This window comes from Ruditapes philippinarum, unplaced genomic scaffold (assembly GCF_026571515.1).
Source record: "Ruditapes philippinarum isolate M1 unplaced genomic scaffold, ASM2657151v2 ctg4619_1_1_1_1, whole genome shotgun sequence".
Taxonomy (NCBI): domain Eukaryota; kingdom Metazoa; phylum Mollusca; class Bivalvia; order Venerida; family Veneridae; genus Ruditapes; species Ruditapes philippinarum.
Genome location: NW_026859628.1, coordinates 92702 through 112998, shown reverse-complemented (window position 1 = coordinate 112998; position 20297 = coordinate 92702). Strand labels below are relative to the sequence as shown.

The window sequence follows — 20297 nt, the reverse complement described above, 5'->3', positions numbered from 1 at the left end:
CGGTCGCATTATTGCCTCAATCATCATCAAACTTGGTCAGGATGCTTATCTAGTTGATAGCTCGGATGAGTTCGAACATGGGTCATCTCGGATAAAAAAAACTATGTCACAAGAGCTAAAAATAGAAAAACATTGTTAACACTCTAGCGGTCACAATTTTGCCTCAATCATCATCAAACTTGGTCAGGATGTTTGTCTAGGTGATAGCCTAGATGAGTTCGAACATGGGTCATCTCGGATGAAAAAGTAGGTCACCGGAGCTAAAAATAGAAAAACCTTGTAAACTCTCTAGCGGTCACATTTTGGCATCAATCATCATCAAACTTTGTCATGAAGCTTGCCTAGGTGATAGCTCGGATGAGTTCGAACATGGGTCTACTCTGATGAAAAAGTAGGTCACTGGAGCTAAAAATAGAAAAACCTTGTTAACACCCTAGCGGTCACATTTTTGCATCAATCATCATCAAACTTGGTCAGGATGCTTATCTATTTGATAGCTCGGATGAGTTCGAACATAGGTCATCTCGGATGAAAAACTAGGTCATAAGAGCTAAAAATAGGAAAACTTTGTTAAAACTCCAGCGGTCACATTTTTGCCTCAATCATCATCAAACTTGGTCAGGATGTTTGTCTACGTGATAGCTTGGATGAGTTCGAACATGGGTCATCTCGGATGAAAAACTAGGTCACGGGAGCTAAAAATAGAAAAATCTTGTTAACCCTCTAGTGGCTACTGTTTTGATCCAAATATCCTGTAAATTGGTCTGAAAGTTTGTTTTGATGATTTCTAAGTCAAGTTCGAACATGGGTCATCTTGAATGAAAAACTAGGTCACACCGCCCAAATATTGAAAAACCTTGTTAACATTCTAGTGGTCACATTTTCGACTTAATTATCATCAAACTTGGTCAGGATGCTTGTCTAGGTAATTGCTCGGATGAGTTCGAAATCGCATGTGAAACTAGGTCACCGGAGCTAATAATAGAAAAATCTTGTTAACGCTGTAGTTGCTACTGTTTTGATCCAAGTATCCTGGAAATTGGTCTAAAAGTTTGTTTTGATGATTTTTAGGTCAAGTTTGAATATGGGTCACCTGGGTAAAAAACTAGGTCACACTGCTCAAATATGGATAATCCTTGTTAATACTGTAGTGGTCACATTTTTGACTCACCTGTCATGAGACTTGGTCAGAATGCTTGTCTAGGTAATTGTTTGGATGAGTTTGATGGGTCAGGTGAGCGATCTAGGGCCATCATGGCCCTCTTGTTTATAATTCATAGCCAACCACTCCTACCGGTCCTCATGATACTTTCTTCATATTAAGTTCTTTCAAATGTCAACCTACATCGCACGACGTAGGGCAAGCTTAATTATCAAAGTTTAATTTAGCACCTCAAACTCCCCATTTAAAGGTTAAAATGACCATTTTTTGCGTGAGTTTTCAAAGTATATAGAAAAGTTTTCCACAGAAATCCGTAACGTTTTCCAAGAACTCCGTGACAGTTATCATAAGAACTCCAAACAAGTTATTATAAGAACTCCATCCTTTGTGTAACACTTCCTCCTCCGTGCTATCGCACTATCAGTAATAATGTTGCCCTAAATTGGTATCTTCTTTTTTTCTTTTTCTCATTACAACATTTCTTGAATTCACAGAAGATTTCCGGTAATTTTAAATATTTACAAAAGCGCAAAATGAATAACTTTAGTCATAGTTTGATTGACTAATTGATTAATTTATATTGATACAACTAGAGGAACATTGACAATGAATTTGAATGCGTCTACGGTGAGTTATGCATGTGTACAAGATGGGTTGTAAATGTTCCATTGACTGAATGTTCTTGGGTAAAATGAAAACTTGTACGGATCTTTAGATAGCTATGTTGGCAACTTCTTATGGTATCAGATCTGTTATTTAGGACATGCTGGAACATACAGAAATCTTATGGAACATTATTTACCGGTTTCTTTGGATTTCTTGTGGTTGTCAATTAAGATTATTTATCATACTGATGACAGAATGTGTGTTGTGATTTTGATAATTGACATCTTTGCAGTTTTCTGTTTTATTTTTTTAATTTGTATCCTTGGGATTTCAGAAAGTTAAAGCATATTGAAGGATGATGTTTTGATATTTTGCAGAATTTTCTTGTCTAAGTTATGGAGATTTGAAGTCCATCAACAAGTCTAAATCCACTGTGATATAAATAGTCAGGGAAATCATTGATGTTGAATGCGTAGAGGATCAATCCTAAGCCCGTGCCCTGGGCGTCGCCTCGCCTGGTGTTAAAGGAATTATTTAAGGTTCCTTGTCCTCAAATTCGACTGTCTGGGTCCTATTCTCTTAAACAAATCATTGATTACATGTAATGACATAAATTCAAATTTTTGTAAGATAAGTTTATTAGGCACCTTGGCAAATGCATGTAAAATCCATTATGATTATGTCTGTCTTGACTGAAGGAAATTAGTTTTGCAAGATCGGAAAGAACGTAATAAATTTTAAACGTCATACAAGATATAATTTTCTTATTAAAGACAAAACATTAATTGATATTATAAGTTCTTTTACTTCATGTATGAAAACAGATTTTAGGTAGATTCTTCTTTTATGATCTTTTTTGGTGGGAATAGGAATATTGAGTAACATATTTGCAACATATTTTCAATAATTAATGTACATTTGTGTTTTTTTATCTCAGATTTGAGGAATCTTACTTTTTATCGTTATGTTTTTTTTTAAGTTTGAAATACTTACGCTTACAACTATTCATTTATCTGTTTAGTTCATTGAAAATCCAGATAAGATTTTCCTTTCTTTTCTTGTTTTGGAAAGTGAGATATTGGTTAGTGAGCTGTAAGCAATTACATGAAGACGTTTTCGAAGTTTGTTATGTATTACATATAGAGATGATTGTTGTTCAGTCAATATTGCCAAGATCATAAAAGTCACCGTCAATCAGGTAAAATACTTTGCGTTTGAGATTACTTTACTAATGGAACTGTCTACTTGTCGTAGGAAAGTTTACTCATAAGGATGGTTGTATAAAATAGGCATTTGATAAGCGTTTTTGGATTATACTGAATTCGTCTTAGTTCGATTGTGTAGGAAGCTGGATGCACACACTTTCAAATCCGTTCCTGGAACCAACCAATACTGAGCAATGAGTGTACACTTTGTTGCTCAAAGAAACAACTACTTAACCCGAACGTGTTTGGATCCATTCGACTAGCGATCATTTGATTACTAATGCGACGCGTTCAGCCCTCGGCATGCCGCCACTGAATTAGCCTTTGTGATATTAAGAAATGTTTCTTGACCCTGACTTTTTTTTAAATTGTATATTTGGTCATAAAATTGCACTGAGGAGTAGATATTTTTATAAGCCCATTATGGATTGGCCATTCAAAATTTTGGTATTTTCGATTTAGGGGTCACGTAACGACTCATTTCCAACAACTATAACTTTGGAAACCAAGTCTATGGGGGTATCTTACTCTGTCTTTTTGGTTCTTTATTGACTGAAAGATAACAATTTGAACTTTAAGGGGAGTATTTCAACATTTTATTTACATTGAGACAGTCTGTATCCAATTTGTTTGTAATTTGTCTCGGGGGTCGTGCGATGTAGGTTGACATTTGAAAGAACTTAATATGAAGAAAGTATCATGAGGACCGGTAGGAGTGGTTGGCTATGAATTATAAACAAGAGGGCCATGATGGCCCTAGATCGCTCACCTGACCCATCAAACTCATCCAAACAATTACCTAGACAAGCATTCTGACCAAGTCTCATGACAGGTGAGTCAAAAATGTGACCACTACAGTATTAACAAGGATTATCCATATTTGAGCAGTGTGACCTAGTTTTTTACCCAGGTGACCCATATTCAAACTTGACCTAAAAATCATCAAAACAAACTTTTAGACCAATTTCCAGGATACTTGGATCAAAACAGTAGCAACTACAGCGTTAACAAGATTTTTCTATTATTAGCTCCGGTGACCTAGTTTCACATGCGATTTCGAACTCATCCGAGCAATTACCTAGACAAGCATCCTGACCAAGTTTGATGATAATTAAGTCGAAAATGTGACCACTAGAATGTTAACAAGGTTTTTCAATATTTGGGCGGTGTGACCTAGTTTTTCATTCAAGATGACCCATGTTCGAACTTGACTTAGAAATCATCAAAACAAACTTTCAGACCAATTTACAGGATATTTGGATCAAAACAGTAGCCACTAGAGGGTTAACAAGATTTTTCTATTTTTAGCTCCCGTGACCTAGTTTTTCATCCGAGATGACCCATGTTCGAACTCATCCAAGCTATCACGTAGACAAACATCCTGACCAAGTTTGATGATGATTGAGGCAAAATTGTGACCGCTGGAGTTTTAACAAAGTTTTCCTATTTTTAGCTCTTATGACCTAGTTTTTCATCCGAGATGACCTATGTTCGAACTCATCCGAGCTATCAAATAGATAAGCATCCTGACCAAGTTTGATGATGATTGATGCAAAAATGTGACCGCTAGGGTGTTAACAAGGTTTTTCTATTTTTAGCTCCAGTGACCTAAAAAAAACCTTTTAGTCAATTTTCCATCGTCTTTTAAAAATAAATCTGGTAGTTTTTAATAAAAGTTCCAAATTACTTGCTCATTCGTACATACTGACTTTTTCATTTGTGATCATAACTATGCATAACAATTATGTATTTATGTATAGCAACGAAGAAGATCACAAATAAAAAGGTCAATATGTACTAATGACAAGTAATTTGGAAATTTTACTCAGAACTAGTAGATTTTTTTTTTTTAAAAAAGGCGATGAAAAATGGACTAAAAGGTTTTTCTGAAATATTATACAATATGTAGGGCAAGCTTAATTATCAAAGTTTAATTTAGCACCTCAAACTCCCCATTTAAAGGTAAAAATGACCATTTTTTACATGAGTTCTCTAAGTATATAGAGAAGTTTTCCACTGAAATCCGTAACGTTTTCCAGGAACTCCGTGACAGTTATCATAAGAACTCCAAACAAGTTATCATACATGTAAGAACTTCATCCTTCGTGTAACACTTCCTCCCCTGTGTATTCATAAACATTATAAGCGCATATAAGTAAGTACAATAAACATAAAAGCGCATAATAAAAGAAGTTTTATAGAAAGAACTCTCAAGGCTGTAATAAATTTTAACCACGTTTGTGAAAAACGATATTACATTTTTAATTTAAACAGGTGGCTAGGCGTAAACAATTTCCTTCATTTCTCAATAGATAAAATTAATCCTTTACAAAACTTTTGTCACCAAGTGGCCTGGATGATAATGTTATGGTTTTGTACTTTGATACTTCTAACAATTGTGTTAGCCTTATTTTGGATAGACACAGTTCATGAAATATCAGCCAAATGTATGTTTACTATTTGATACAAAAATATGTTTAATACTTGTTTAATGCTAAAAGCAAACATTTTCCGCTTAAACTTGTTTCAGTAAACAACATCAATATGACTTATTAAACTAGTGTTTATTGTTAAATAATGATTAACATTATTCAGATGGACCTATTTAAGTAAACATGATTTTCACAAATTATCTATGTCATATTTTTCAACTACACGTTTTAGATGGACCAGATTCAGCAGTTCTCAGCAAAAGATCACCTCACACTGTAACAGAAGGGGATAAAGATGAAAAAATTGAATGTACTTCAGATTGTTATCCTGGTTGTTCTTATAAATGGACGAAACATACAAGTTCCTCTGCTACTACGTCTTCACGTGTGCTTCAACTAAACACTGTGTTAAGAGAGAATGCTGGAGATTACAAATGCATTAGTACCAATACAGCAAAATCACATTTCTCAAAGTCTGCAGAGTCAACTATAAAAATCGTTGTTCAATGTAAGCTTTTAGTTTATTTAAAAAAACATGATTAAATAGGGTTTTACTTCCAGAACTTTTAAAATCGTATTTCGATTTGGGGTTTAAATTCACGGATATTCAATATTTTAATCCAATGTGCTTCCAGTTGTACTTATTTTATTGAAATCCAAAGTCCTACTTAAAATGAATCCCAAATAATGAGTGGTCTCCTTATTAAAAGTTCTAAAGGTAGATTGTTTTTTAAAATACATGTCATTTACAATTAAGGCTAATGTGTTTTCTTATAACATTTCGAGTTATTTAATATCCCATTTCCTACCCAGCGGTTATTGTCTATTTTTAAACATTCGCAGTCACATGATGGTTCATAAAACATCTCAAGTTCTCCGAAGTACAATCTGCATTCAAATTCGACAACATCAGTTTTGCATGCAATACAGCACCGACATAGGTGGACGCATACAATCTAGTTGCGATATCATAAAGCGATGGCTTATGCGAACGATTGTTTTGCGTTGACGTAGAACACATAACACGTCCGCGCTAGGCAAGATTTTTGCCAACTTATCGACCAATCATTTCAAAACATTTGATTTTTACATTCTTAAAACACTTTCGCCATGATATTTTCGTCTCCTACTGAGGTTAAGCCTTAAAAATCATGACTTCAAATCTCTCTCCACTGGCTACGTCTGACTTAACATAATTTCTATTTTTTAATAAGTTTGATCTATAAGGTTTGTGGTTCTTCTATGGTGTACGCACTGCAGGGCACCCTAAGTGTTCATTAATTAATGCAGTCGCAGTCATATGACGACCTTTATAGAAAGTTGCGTTGTGATATAAATAATAGCATATAAATAATAGCAATGCAGTAGACAAGCGCTGGACAAATGTTATTCAATAAACGCATTTGGTGCGCAATTATATTTCAATAAGTATAACCTGTAGAACACAGTCTATTATATGAGAAATTTTGTATATCAATAAAAATACAAACAAATATTTAGACGGTCAAGAGCATGATCAATATAATATTAAGCATTTAGTCTTCCCTTACCCCAACATCCCCCATATAAAAAAGCATTAGGCGTACATCAATTAAGAATTAAACAGTTTTACTATACATACTACATTGCGATGGCTCAGCGCAAAACTGGTCTAAGTGACATTTTTATCAAAAATCACTTTTTTACATATTTTGATAATGTAAGGTCAAATACACATTCTGTGAAAATTTTAGGGTAATTTATGCTTTTTGCCTTTTTATTTACATATAAAATAAAAGACTATCTCAGGTAGTTCAATTTCGTCTGTGCAATATAGGTCTAACTTGAGTTGGTCTCTTATTGCGATGTCAAATATATCACTTTTCCTCAAAAATGCTTGAGTTAGACCTTAAATGTTTCGTTTCCAGGTACAGAATAATATGCATATCCCATTGAAATGTGTTATAAAGAATGTGAGAATTCATGAAAACACTACAAATTATTTGCCTCCATCAGTGCTTTGTATTAATCGCGAAATATTAGCCAATTGTATATCATGATTGTACAAGTAACTGTAAACGAAAAATCTTGAAAAAAAAAAAATAATAATTTAGTGTCACAATTTAACATTTATTTTGTCTTTGAAGTCATTACATCATACTCATACTGTATTATTTGATAACATAAATTGCAGTTGGAACTATCATTTTTGTACAATGTAGTAAAAGACATACTGTATGTTTCTCATGCACACATTTGAAATGGAAAATAACAAGTGTTACACTAATGGATTCATAACCTCTGATCCCCTCTATTTTTTTTTAGTTTGACCTTTGTTTAATCATATGCTAAGATTTCCTAATTCTTAATTTTACACTTTGTTCATATTAATATCATGTGTTCTGCTTAAGATGGGGTAAGGGGGTAGACTGTACATTGTCTCACTGTCAAATCAAACTTAGCCTGTAACACAATGAACAATTTCAGGTGTTTTTTTAGGGCGTTTTATTTTTAAATTATGTACCTACTACTGTATCACTCTCTTTAATCAAGTAAAGTTATATACAAACTTTACACTATCATCTCCAGCAATACAATAACAACATAGTGTCAACATGTGCAAATCACACTCTTTACTCTAAAATACACAATTTCTAACATTTTAATAAAAAATATATAAATGCATTATTTCTTATTATAATTAATGTTAACATAGCAAAAAAATGTTTTCTAATATCTAGTATTTTTGAATAAAATCAGTTTTTTGTCTCTCCTGAACATTTTCAAAAATAGCAGTTAGACCAGTATTGCGCCGAGCCATCGAAAATTTGTATATTTAAAGATGTAAAATTATCATAGTATATACAATATTTTAACAGGTCTCTTAAGTTCTCTAACTGTACCTGGGCATCTTTATTTGCATTGTGGGTACTATTATACAATTAGTACAATAGTGACTGTTCATTTCTTTTTCATAAATTCAACATATCTATGTGTTCATTGGATGAATTTGGAAGCACGGGTCTGTAAAAGAAATGCTCTTTAAAAAACGTGTTTTATAAATCCGAGAGCACTGTCGCCAGTTATAAGTCTATGGCAATTCCTGTTACATGCTATTGCAAAATTAACATTTTGTGAAATACAATTTTAGTGTGGTGTTTTCAATCCAGATATGACACACGCACACGCACGCACTCACACACCCACACACACACACACACACACACACACACACACACACACACACGCACACACACAAACACACACGCACACACACATACACACACACACGCACGCTAGCAAGCAATAATACACCTTCGTTGAAAAATCATCCATTCATGAAAACTTTAAGAAACAGTATCCAAGCAAATTCAGTTTGCGTGCGTATGTTTTCGTATGTGTCACGTATAATTTTATATTTTTAAACATTTACACTTGTAAGCGTAGGACTGTCAAATGCGATAGTGTAACATCCACTAAGATAATTTGTTTGTTCCGCACACTAAGCTACACATGTACAATGTCGTTAATGTGTAATGTAGGTAACCTTTTTGGAATTTATGCCCAATCCGAAACATTGAGTTTGAAATGACATCCCGAAGCGCTGAAACCTACTACTTGCAGTGCACTAACTTATAAAAGCTTTTTGGTGCAATTATTGAAATACAATTCCAAAATATACTGAAAACTCATTTTCATTTAATGTAAATGAAAGAAATTAGACATTCATTGTTATCTGAGGTAAAATAATATAAATTGTACCATATTAAGCAGTATTTGTGAAGAAACATTCGAGTTTAAATCATATTTTCTTAACTCTTTCTCGGTATACCATCATGTGCTCAATGTAGGTATTATGTTTTTTGCATATGCTGCCTGTTGTGCTGTACGCTATTTGTAAAGCATCGTGTCACAAAAAAACACGAATTATTACCCGCGTAAATATAGTTAAGTTATAGGTTCTTCTGATTTTCCTTCATTTCCAAGATTATACCCTTTTTGCTCGTCGTTTTAATGCAATTATCGTCTTGTTATATAAAACAGCATACTTATGTCTACTCTCTTGGTCGTTTATTTCGATATTGATGACAAACTTAGGATTTCTATCGTCGTTATCCTTGACATATTTTCAGAAGAATAAATAACCGAATTGCCTGTTTCGGAAACAGAGATTTAAAAAATATTTATTATGTGATTATTTCCCTACTTGTATAAAACGTACTTGGGCTATTACAGGCGCTGTTTGTTGACAATAAATATGATTTCTACGTTGAACTAATAGAATATGTTATTTACAATAGGAAGATTTAAACAGACAAGACGAAATTGTACTGGAACAACTATAATATTGTTAGTAATAATTAAAGAGCTTGAAAGAGATAATAAAAATAAAAAGAATACACTGTAATCCTTAATCTCTATAAAATGTTGTTTGGACCGATACATTTCTGTAAAGAAATGCTGATTAATGCGAACTATATTTCAAATAAATATACTTACTGTGCCTGTATGAAAAAATATTTAATGATTTCATTTCCACTTTAACGGGGTAAAACAGTTATCCAGTTGCGTTTACTATGCTTGCAATATAAAAAAAACCCAATTTACAAACACACTTTACGTAATGCAGTAAGTAAGATTGTCTAGTTTAATATCAATGCAGCCAGGTAGGGATTGTAGTTTTTTCGCATTTCTTCCTGTATTATTTATAATCAAATAAGAATATGTTGTATTTTTGTTTGTAAAGATATTAAGTGTTTTGTTATTTTCTATTTAATTGTCATTTCAATTTTTCTTTTGTTTTCAATGAAGCCATATCTAACTAGTTGGTACAACATTATACTGAAAACTAAACAGATTGCATACATTTACACTAAGCGTTTCAAAAGTAGTTACATTTTGTAAATTGGCACGAAATACTCGTGCAATGTACAAGTTCTATGACTACTACATACTACACATGATGTAAAAAAATTATAACCGGTTAATTTGAATTGTATGATATTGAAACAAAGCAACCTTTATATTCCACTTCATTTGCATCTAATGCAAAATCTAAAAATGTAGGGAAAGAAAAAGGAAAAAAACTCATGATAAAATGTAAGTCGCACGGCATGCGATTGACTTTACTAACTTTGCCTTTGCGCCATTTCAAATTCTATTTCTTAGCTTGTATTATATTCGCTTCTACAAAAAACGTGTGCTTCACCTGTTCAGATAAGATAAAGGTTGTAAACTTTTATGTATACGAAAAAATGCAACGCCACTTTCACATTCTCATAGCGACACAGTACTTTACAATGTAAACACAAAATTCACTCTTTAATTTCAATTGAATAAAACTTATTCTTGAATTTTACTTCATAACTTTCCATATTCATTATAAAGACAAATAATCACTATTCTTACAATTATCTATGATTATGATTATAAAATCTACGTCAAAATAAGAAAACCTATCTACCAGATGTTTATCGTTGTATGTGTTTGTTATCAATTTTGGCGAAATGTTTTTATATAGCGAATCTTAATATAGCGAATCTGTTCGTCCTTTCATTTCCGATAACTGCTGAGTACCATAATAGTTTTGTCGACAACAAGTCATATCATATGACACATAGGAGCGTATCTGATTTGGACTATCATGTATTCGGAAAAACATTATTACTGTAAACCATACATGTTTATGATATTCATTACTTTCGTTAATACAGATGCCCCTGATGTAAATATCAGTCTGTCAAGGACAAGTGTAAAAGAAGGAGAAAGTCTTACATTATACTGTAACGGCCATGGTGTACCATCAAGTTACATCTACACAAGCTTAATTCAAAGCTGGAACAATGTTGCAATACCAAATAACAATACAGCTGTAGATCATACAGAGAGGTATAGCTCTTTTTATTTTAAATCACTCCGACTTGACGATACAGGGACATACACATGTACATTAAACAATGGAATATCAGACCTATCGGGAATACTTGACCAAAGTGGTACAAGAAAGATCATTGTACAAGGTAAACTCATTAAATCATTAAAGCCTTTTAAACTATCGTTATACATACATAATACATAATTCATACGAACATAGTTTTAGAAATGTTTTTGTATGTGTGAGGCATATAACGGGGAGGGTCCACAGAAACACATGTTGAACCTCCCAAACCACTTATATTTGTACTTAATACTTATTCTTATTTTAAGGGTAATAAGCAAAAAGAACAGATTTCCAAATTCCATTTTCAGAATTTTCACAATGACGTTAGTCCTTAAAGTAACGAAGAAACATACTGAAGTTTATATGTATAGGGATATCACCAAAATCAAAGTACCGTATTATTCTTCAATTTTTATATGAAGAGTAATAAATTTAAATTAGTAAAACATTTTCATAAAGAAGTGACATTTAAAATTTACATATTGGCTGAAAGTATTCATTTACTTCAATATATTGTCTATCACTTGATAACATGAATCTATGAATCTATGACAGTACAATACTTCCGTCATTAGTTCACAGATAAACTTCGTTTTGACCTTATGTTTGTAAACAATTTTTATATTTTTCTCAGAAATCATTTCCTTACATATATTCTCTTTATTTATGTCTTCAAATTCTGTAAAACTAGGTCTCTTCTTTAATTGATTCTCCTGCCTAAAAAATAGCTATTCACTGAATATTTTCAGATTTTAGGAATGCTAAAATTATTGATGATGTCACTCGGTGTTGTTTTCTTTGGTTCGTTCGCCCTTTCATAATAATATAATATGTATTACCTTGAGTCTACATAAAAGAAAATTATTGTCCCTTATTGAACGCATCAATTGAAACTTATACTTAATAATATCAAAACACTGGTATTTCTGGACATTTTATAAATTAAATTGTGAGACTGAAGGTTAAATCTGTATGTTTGGTTGCTCGAGCTAGCGTCCGTGGCCGAGTGGTTAAGGTCGTTGACTTTAAACCACTTGCCCCTCACCGCTGTGGGTTCGAATCCCGACAGGGACTTTGGATTCTTTCATGTGCAAGCTATCCAACTAGCTTACGGGACGTCGGTTGTTCTACACAGGTGCCCGTTCGTGCCTGAAATAATGCACGGAAGGGCACCTTAGGTCTTCCTCCACCTGTAAAGCTGGAACCTCGCAATATGACCTATACTGTGTCGATGTGACGTAAAACCCAATCCAACAAACAAACAAATATTAATCTTTTCTATGTTAGAATTTATAAAGCGGTTTCTGGATTCACTTCAAATGATTTTAATTATTTTTAACAATGGTTTGCTAGTTTAATTGTCTTATTTTGGTCTCACTTTTCATTTTAATGATAACCTTTCGATATTGATCATTTAGTAAATAAGAATATTTTTTTTTAAAAATACCGAGTACATTTCACGCTAATGAGAGACGAACCGAAAATGACGTATGGGCGCCGTCATTTTTGAAAAGGATGTCACGTCAGGTTACAACGCAAGTCAACGGAGAAAATATTATTTTAACATTTTGACCATATTTCTGACTATTTAAACAGAAAGGAAAAACATGCCTAGAGATAATGACGTCAGGGTTATCATGACATTAATTTAAATGATTTTCCTATTATCTTTAATAAAAAAATTGAATATTCAAATTTGGTAGGACAGACTATAGTGACCAAGGTCGTTCACTTTTCTCATTTTAAACTCATCTTTCACTGATTTTACACAAATAACAGTCAAAGTCAAATTACCTTTTTAAGTTTTAATAACAGAAAAATCGACTTTTTCTCTCTACGTAATTTCCTCTTAAAGATTTGTTTAAATCTTTTATTTGTTTGATTTTAATAAAAGTAAAAAATGCCCCAGTTTTTGAGTTGCCAGCTACAAAGAAGCTTGCCTGGACAACTCCTCAGACACTACTGGTGCAATTTCATCAAAACTGTACATTAATGATCAATTCCATGTCTAGTTGTGCATCTCACTAACATTTCTGGGTGCATTGATTTTTGTTTTGAGTTTTCGCTCTTATCTTTTTTTAATTTTTAAATTTTGTCCGGACTACTGCTCTTTACCATTAAAGCAATTTCGTTGGAACTCTACAGAATTGATCGGTTGCTCAAGAAATTGCAAATATTACACGGATTTTTTGTTTTAATGATTTTTTGCCGAGTTATGGTCTTTGAATAAATTACGCATTTTCCCAGTAAACGATTTCTGTGCCAACTGCTACACAGTTGCTACAGCATGCAATCGCTACCATGAGGCAACCTATGTGATCAGTGATCGCAGTTGTTTATATAACGGTACACATAAACATCAACTCATTTTTGTGTCGCCTTGAAAAAGGCGACATATAGGGGTTACTTTTGTTGGCGGCGTCGTTGTCGTCCTCGGCGTCGGTGTCGGCGTCCCCTTAAGCTTGTCTGGAGCATAAGTCAGTCATTATACGTCGGATTGAGTTCAAACTAGGTATACATGCTTCTTATAATGACCCGAAGTACAGTGCACAATAACCGGTACTCTGCACTTCTAATTTTTTGAGTTATTGCCCTTTGTTAATTTTCATACTTTATTTTTGTCCGGGCCATTTCTCCTTTAGTATAAAATCTATGGACTTGAAACTTCATAGGATGATAGATCTCCTTAAGAAAAAGTGCAGTGCCCAAGAACTGGTACTCTGCATCTCTTATTTTTTGAGTTATTGCCCTTTGTTAGTTTTCATACTTTATTTTTGTCTGGGCCATTTCTCCTAAAGTATATATGGACATGAAACTTCATAGGATGATAGATGTCATTAAGAAGAAGTGCAGTGCCCAAGAACCTGTACTGTGCATTTCTTATTTTTTGAATTATTGCCCTTTGTTAATTTTCATACTTTATTTTTGTCCAGGCCATTTCTCATAAATTTAAAAGCTTTTGACTTGAAACTTAATAGGATAATAGATCTTATTGATAAGAAGGGCAGTGCACAGAAACTACTGCTCTGCATTTCTTATGTTTGAGTTATTGCCAATTGTTCATTTTCAAATTTTATTTTTGTCCTGGCCATTTCTCCTAAACTATATTGTTCACAAGGCGACACATCCGACTCGCGGAGTTTTAGTTTTATTGTAAATTCTGCTTATCCTATCAAATGTGAGGCGGGTGTGTTTGAGAGTGGTACTTTTCACTTTCCACTTCCATCCATGATTAGGCTCAAACACACAAAATTTTCATTTTTACCTAGCTCGGGTGTTCTTAAAGCCTAGTGGCCAGGGTGAGTTTTTTTATATTTTATATTGCCCGTGGGACTGTCCTTTAACATTTCTTTTCTCCGCACACTAGGATTTTATGTCTTATTTATCAAAAAGAAATTGCTCAGAACAGGTATTAGCAGAAGATAGTTCTTCCTTTTTAGACCGGCATTATTTCGTCAGTTTTTATAAAGCTTTGGCCCTGGCCCATCCCATTGACATTGTCTATCAAGGTATAATTTTCAAATTGATCACATTTGCAATAATTTTCTTATATTTTGATACAGTTTATTCCGTACTTTGTAAAAAACAATATTAAGGGAAACATTTTGTTGAATTTTTAAGCTTTAACCAAAATACATTATTTTATAGTTGTTCTTTACGTTACTTGCACGATCATTAATAATTTTTTATATGATTTAATACTAGCCTCAAGAGGTTCGATGATTGTTTGCATTAAACACGAAAATTTGTATAATTATATATTAAGATATACATGTATATAATTATATATTAAGATATATTGGTGCTTTCACTTACAATTATTGCTGAACAATTCCTCAATAGTTTTCATATTCCGGTGTTAATGATGCATATTATCTTATATATAATTAATTACAGTATACCCAAAGATACTTAAAGATGATCTTCGATTTACTGGTTCAACAGGAGACACAATACATATTGAAATCCCGATTAACAGCAATCCTGTACTTGACAATATAGAAATTACAAGATATGATGGTCAGTCTATTTCTAGTGATATGTTTCCTGTTATGGATGAGTCTGTAAAGACAAAATTTTATGGAAAAGATGTCACATTACAAGGAAATGTCATATATCTCACGTTGAATGATACAAAGGAAGAAGATTTTGGAAATTATTCATTCAAAATTACAAATGTTGTTGATACAACACAGGCGTTTGTTTATGTGATAGCAGAAGGTAGGCAGATTTGATTTTATTTACAAACATTAACATTTACCATGAAGTCCTAAATATTTTCATATGTAGAGTTTCTTACATTCAATTTGCCTACAGGTTGCACTGCCTAGGCCATGCAACTTTTTAACCGAACTATATCATTTTCCATTCATTTTTTCTATTTATAATTAAATGTGTATTAATATATATGCTGTTCATCTCGTTGTTTACACATAGTCGTCTTATAAATTAAGATAAAGTTAGTCGTATTTTCTTCAAGAGTGTCTTCCAGACGTGAAAAAGACTATCTGCTAGGAAAAACAATTACGCCTCAGACAATTTAAGCAATATTCATATTTGTGAAATAACAGGGATATTCTGTTACAAATTTTCTCAGAATCGACCATATGAAAATGGATCCAATATAATTTTACTGATGATAAGTTTTATAAAAATGTTTCATAGGATATCGTTTTATACCTTTTAAGCAAAATAGATTGTAATTTCAATTTCTGGGTTTATTTTATCCTTTAAAACCGACGTAATATCTCGTAGTGATATATCGGTTTCTCGTATCTCTTATGAATATTCTTGTTACCTTATAACACAAAACATTAACGTATCTCTTTTTATTATAGTTGAGTACTTGGTAAAATTATCTTTATCAGATACATAATTGTTTGCTTCAAAATAATGAATAGGGAAATATTTCTTTTTCACCGAAACAGAGTCTAAATAAATCATTTCAACTTGTCGTTATAAGATTGTCCCGAGCCCAGGATAAAGTATTTACAGGTTTTAGGAAAGCCTATCACAAGAGCCTCTATTTCGAGTATAAAAACTACATGTGTTTATTGTACAAGCTCTTGACATACGTATAGATATTATTGCTTGTTACCGATATTTTAATCTCGTAATTTAAAACTCTTCTGATTATTAGACCAATGTATCCCAATCAAGTTTTATTTCTTCATTTCGACTTAGAATCTCACAATTATGAGCTATGAAAAAGTTGTTGACACTATTTGGCTCTCGTGCAAATCCCACAAAGCTGAATCGTTTGATATAAATGCCATCATTATTTAATTGATATAAAGGCAGCACTTCTTGTAGATATTATTTTCAAATTGATGTTTAGAAATATTCAAACAAATAATTGTTATATGTTTAAAACGCTAGGGGCAGATGCACGCTTTCACCTCAAATATTGAAAAATGGGCACCTTTTGAGGCCTTTATCTTAAAGTCGAACTTCATAGTATTGGAGCCACATAAAAATAACTGTCATATACTTCGGTGTTTTGATAGAATTTTCTTTGATTCCAAAATAGTATTGGTCTGATTTGTTTAGATATTTGTTTTAATAAATGCCGGAACTGGATATATATTTCAATTTTTCAGGTCCACCATTGCCACCTAAATTTTTACAGTTCCTGTCGGAAAATAACATACTGAAATTTATGTGGCAAAAAGATTTCAATGGAGGACTTCAACAATCTTTTATTATACAAACATCGATTGTGGGTACAGAAACATGGACAAATATTTTTAATGTTAGCGAGATAGACAGTAAATATAGAGTTAACAGTACTTTCTATACTGTAAATATAACGGGTCTTTGACCAGGAAAATATACTGCTCGAATATTTTCTGTTAATTCAAAAGGAGGATCTGAACATGTTGTTTTAGCAACTACATTTGATGTTGCAAAAGAAACAGGTAACACACATGTTTGGTTGAACATTCAAAATAAAACGTTTAATTTTTATAAAAGCCTTTAAAGTGCATACGTGCTCTAAAAGATGATATAAACCGAAATAAATCTAAATTCATTGTGTTACTTTGGAAACTTAAATGATAAATTTACATTCTAGAATTTGAGGGTGACAAACAAGATAATAGAACTGGGGTTATAGCGGCTGTGATAATTTCAGTCGTACTAATTGGTTCCACTATTTGCATCGGGATTTTCATATGGAAGAAAAGAAAAACGGCAAAAGGTACACTTTATATGTATAATACATTACAGAGTCAGCAAGTTTGTGTGTTTTTGTGTTTAACATGTTTCGTATCAGTTTGGTATGTTAATAGTAAAAACCATAGAACGAATTTCTGTCTATATACATTGATTTGTTCACGATATACCGTATAATATAAATATTTATTGAGACATTTTTTAATTTAAATATATGTTTGACATCTTTAATAAAATATGTATTTTCTTCTCAACAGAACAAGCTATGCAAAATTTATATGAATCGTAAGTATATTTATGTTAAAGCGTTAAACACGGCTCATATACAAATATATTTTCAAAGATTTATTTATTTAGATGGCTATGAATTGATTTACATGTTTATATTTTATGCAAATATTCAGAATATTGTTTAGATAGTTCTTATTGAAAATGTAACGATATACACATAACATCTTGTTTTTCTAGTCTTTAAAGATATTTAAAAGGTATTTTCGTATATATTTTATTTTAATTTCAACTCACTTGAATATATATTTAGTACTTTATTTAATATCATGGTAAACAATCCTGTGGTTATTCATTTATATTTCAAAGACCATCTCAGTTGGATTCAACATCGAATGTACAATATGAAGACCTGCATGGTAAGACTTGAAAAACTTTATAAAACATTAAGTGAACTACCGATCATTTTATATGTTATTGATATAATAAGAAAATGGATCAGTTATCAATTGCTGAATTTATGAATTGCAATATTTGACAACATTATATTCGCTAAGTTTTCAATAACCTTGCATTGTAAAGATACATCAACTGTGTTTGAAAACATACAAGATTTCTAAATATTGAAACATTTTGTAAGTACTACAGTACAATAAACCCAATTGTGGTTAAAGCATTCTGTACATTCTATTGGAAAATCGATAATTGATTTTTGTCCATTTTTATCCATACAGGTTTAACGGATGCAAACAAGTAAGCTATACATTTCCATTTATATTAAATTTCCGTTTAATTTTATCTTCCCTGAGATCACCACTAGTTTATACACAATAATATGTTATAAGCTTTGTTAAGAAATGAGTTCATAAGGGTTTGTTATGATAGCCCAAAAATTGTTCCTTTGCCAATTTTGCATGGCTGCTAAAAGAAACAATAATAATGATAATTTAAAAAAGGAAATCAAAAGAAATGGGTTATCTTATTGAGGAAACCTAGTTTTAATTGGTGATCATTCTTTTTTAGTTTTGTTTAATTAATGATTTTCGGCGTCAATAGTTTGACAAATCTAATACGTTAAGAAACATTTTGTAGTTTTATTGATACCCCTGAAAGTGTGAAATGTGTGTAAAAGAGATGGCTTAACAGCTTGGGTCACATGAAGTCAAAAACTAGGTCACAACACCACCATCGAAATATCCAAAAACCCTTTTAACATTCTATTGGTCACAATTTGACTCAATTGTCATCAAACATGGTCAGGATACTTGTCTAATTTATTTTTCGTATGAGTTCGAACATGTGTCATCTCTGTTAAAAATCCATTTTAAATAAAAATTTTAAACCGTTTTCAAAAAAAAAAAAAAAAATTTAAAACATTTTTTTACATGTATTTATTTTTCAATTAACTTTTTTCGAATTTTTTAAAAAAATTTTGTACCGTTCACAAACAAATATTTTTGTTTAAAAAAAAATTTTTTTTTTCTTTGCATACTTTTCTAATCAAAAAAATAATTTTGATTAAAAAAAAGGAAACCCAAATTTTTTAAAAAAAAAATTCAATAAAAATATTAGCAAAAAGCAACATTGTTTTTTTAATCAAGACATTTTAAAAAATTAAATAATAAAGTAAACCCAAAAAAATTCCTTGAAAATTATTTTTTGGGTAAAATTTTTATTATTCTTTTTTTGTAAACAATTCACGGGTTAAATTTTTGAAAAAAAATCCTTTCCGGGGGAGGGAAAAATTAAATTTTTTAAATTTTTCTATTTAAATTTTTATTTAAAAAAAAAATGTAATAACTTTTAAAAACAGGATTTTAACCCGGGAAACCCCAAAATTAAAAAATTTTAATTTTATTTTTAAAATTGAAACTAATTAAAGGCCCTTTTTTTTTCCCAATTCATTAAAATTTTGCCCTTTGGGTAAATTGTTCAACAACCCTTTTCCCCAGAAAAACAAATTTTTGAAATGTTTAAAAGGGGTTTTTTGTTAACAGAAATAAGTGTTCGAAAAAAAATGTTTTTAAAACTTTTAAAATTTTTTAATTCCCTAGGGGGAATTTTTTAAAAGAAAAAAAATTTTTTTACCCTTCAAATTTTACGATCCCTAAAATTGGAACTTTAAAAACCTAAAATTTTGGGTTAAAAATTTAAAAAAGTTTTTAAAACGCGTTAAAATTTTTAAATTTTGTTTTGAAAGTAAAACTTTTTACGGTTCTTTAAAAAAATTTTTCTTTTAAAACATTTTTTGAAATATTAAAAATTTTTTAAAAATTAAAATGTTAATCGGTACAAAAGCCTTTCAATTGATTAGGGAAATCTGGGGGGTTTTCCCGGTTTTGAAAAAGATTTTAGGGCCCCCCGTAAAATGTGTTAAAAACCTTAAAAATCAATAGGTCCCTAAAAATAAATTTTCTTTAAAATTTTAAAAAATTTTTAAAATCATTAATTTAAATTAGAAAATTATACGTATTAATTTGAAAAATAAAATTTTGAAAGTTTTTTTATCCCAAAACCTAATTTACAATTTAAAAAAATATTTTACCAAACCCATTAAAATTATAAATTGT

The 20297-nt window shown here is 31.5% G+C and overlaps 1 protein-coding gene across 1 annotated transcript; it reads left to right on the top strand.

The window, feature by feature from the left end:
- Positions 1-5588: 5588 nt before the first annotated feature.
- On the top strand, positions 5589-19027 carry LOC132757289 (hemicentin-1-like). Its single transcript, XM_060748537.1, has 8 exons — positions 5589-5913; positions 11099-11404; positions 15223-15546; positions 16926-17243; positions 17399-17524; positions 17757-17784; positions 18097-18146; positions 18462-19027. The coding sequence occupies exons 1-4, from the start codon at positions 5589-5591 to the stop codon at positions 17144-17146; spliced, it is 1176 nt and encodes a 391-aa protein (XP_060604520.1). The 3' UTR covers positions 17147-17243; positions 17399-17524; positions 17757-17784; positions 18097-18146; positions 18462-19027.
- Positions 19028-20297: the final 1270 nt, after the last annotated feature.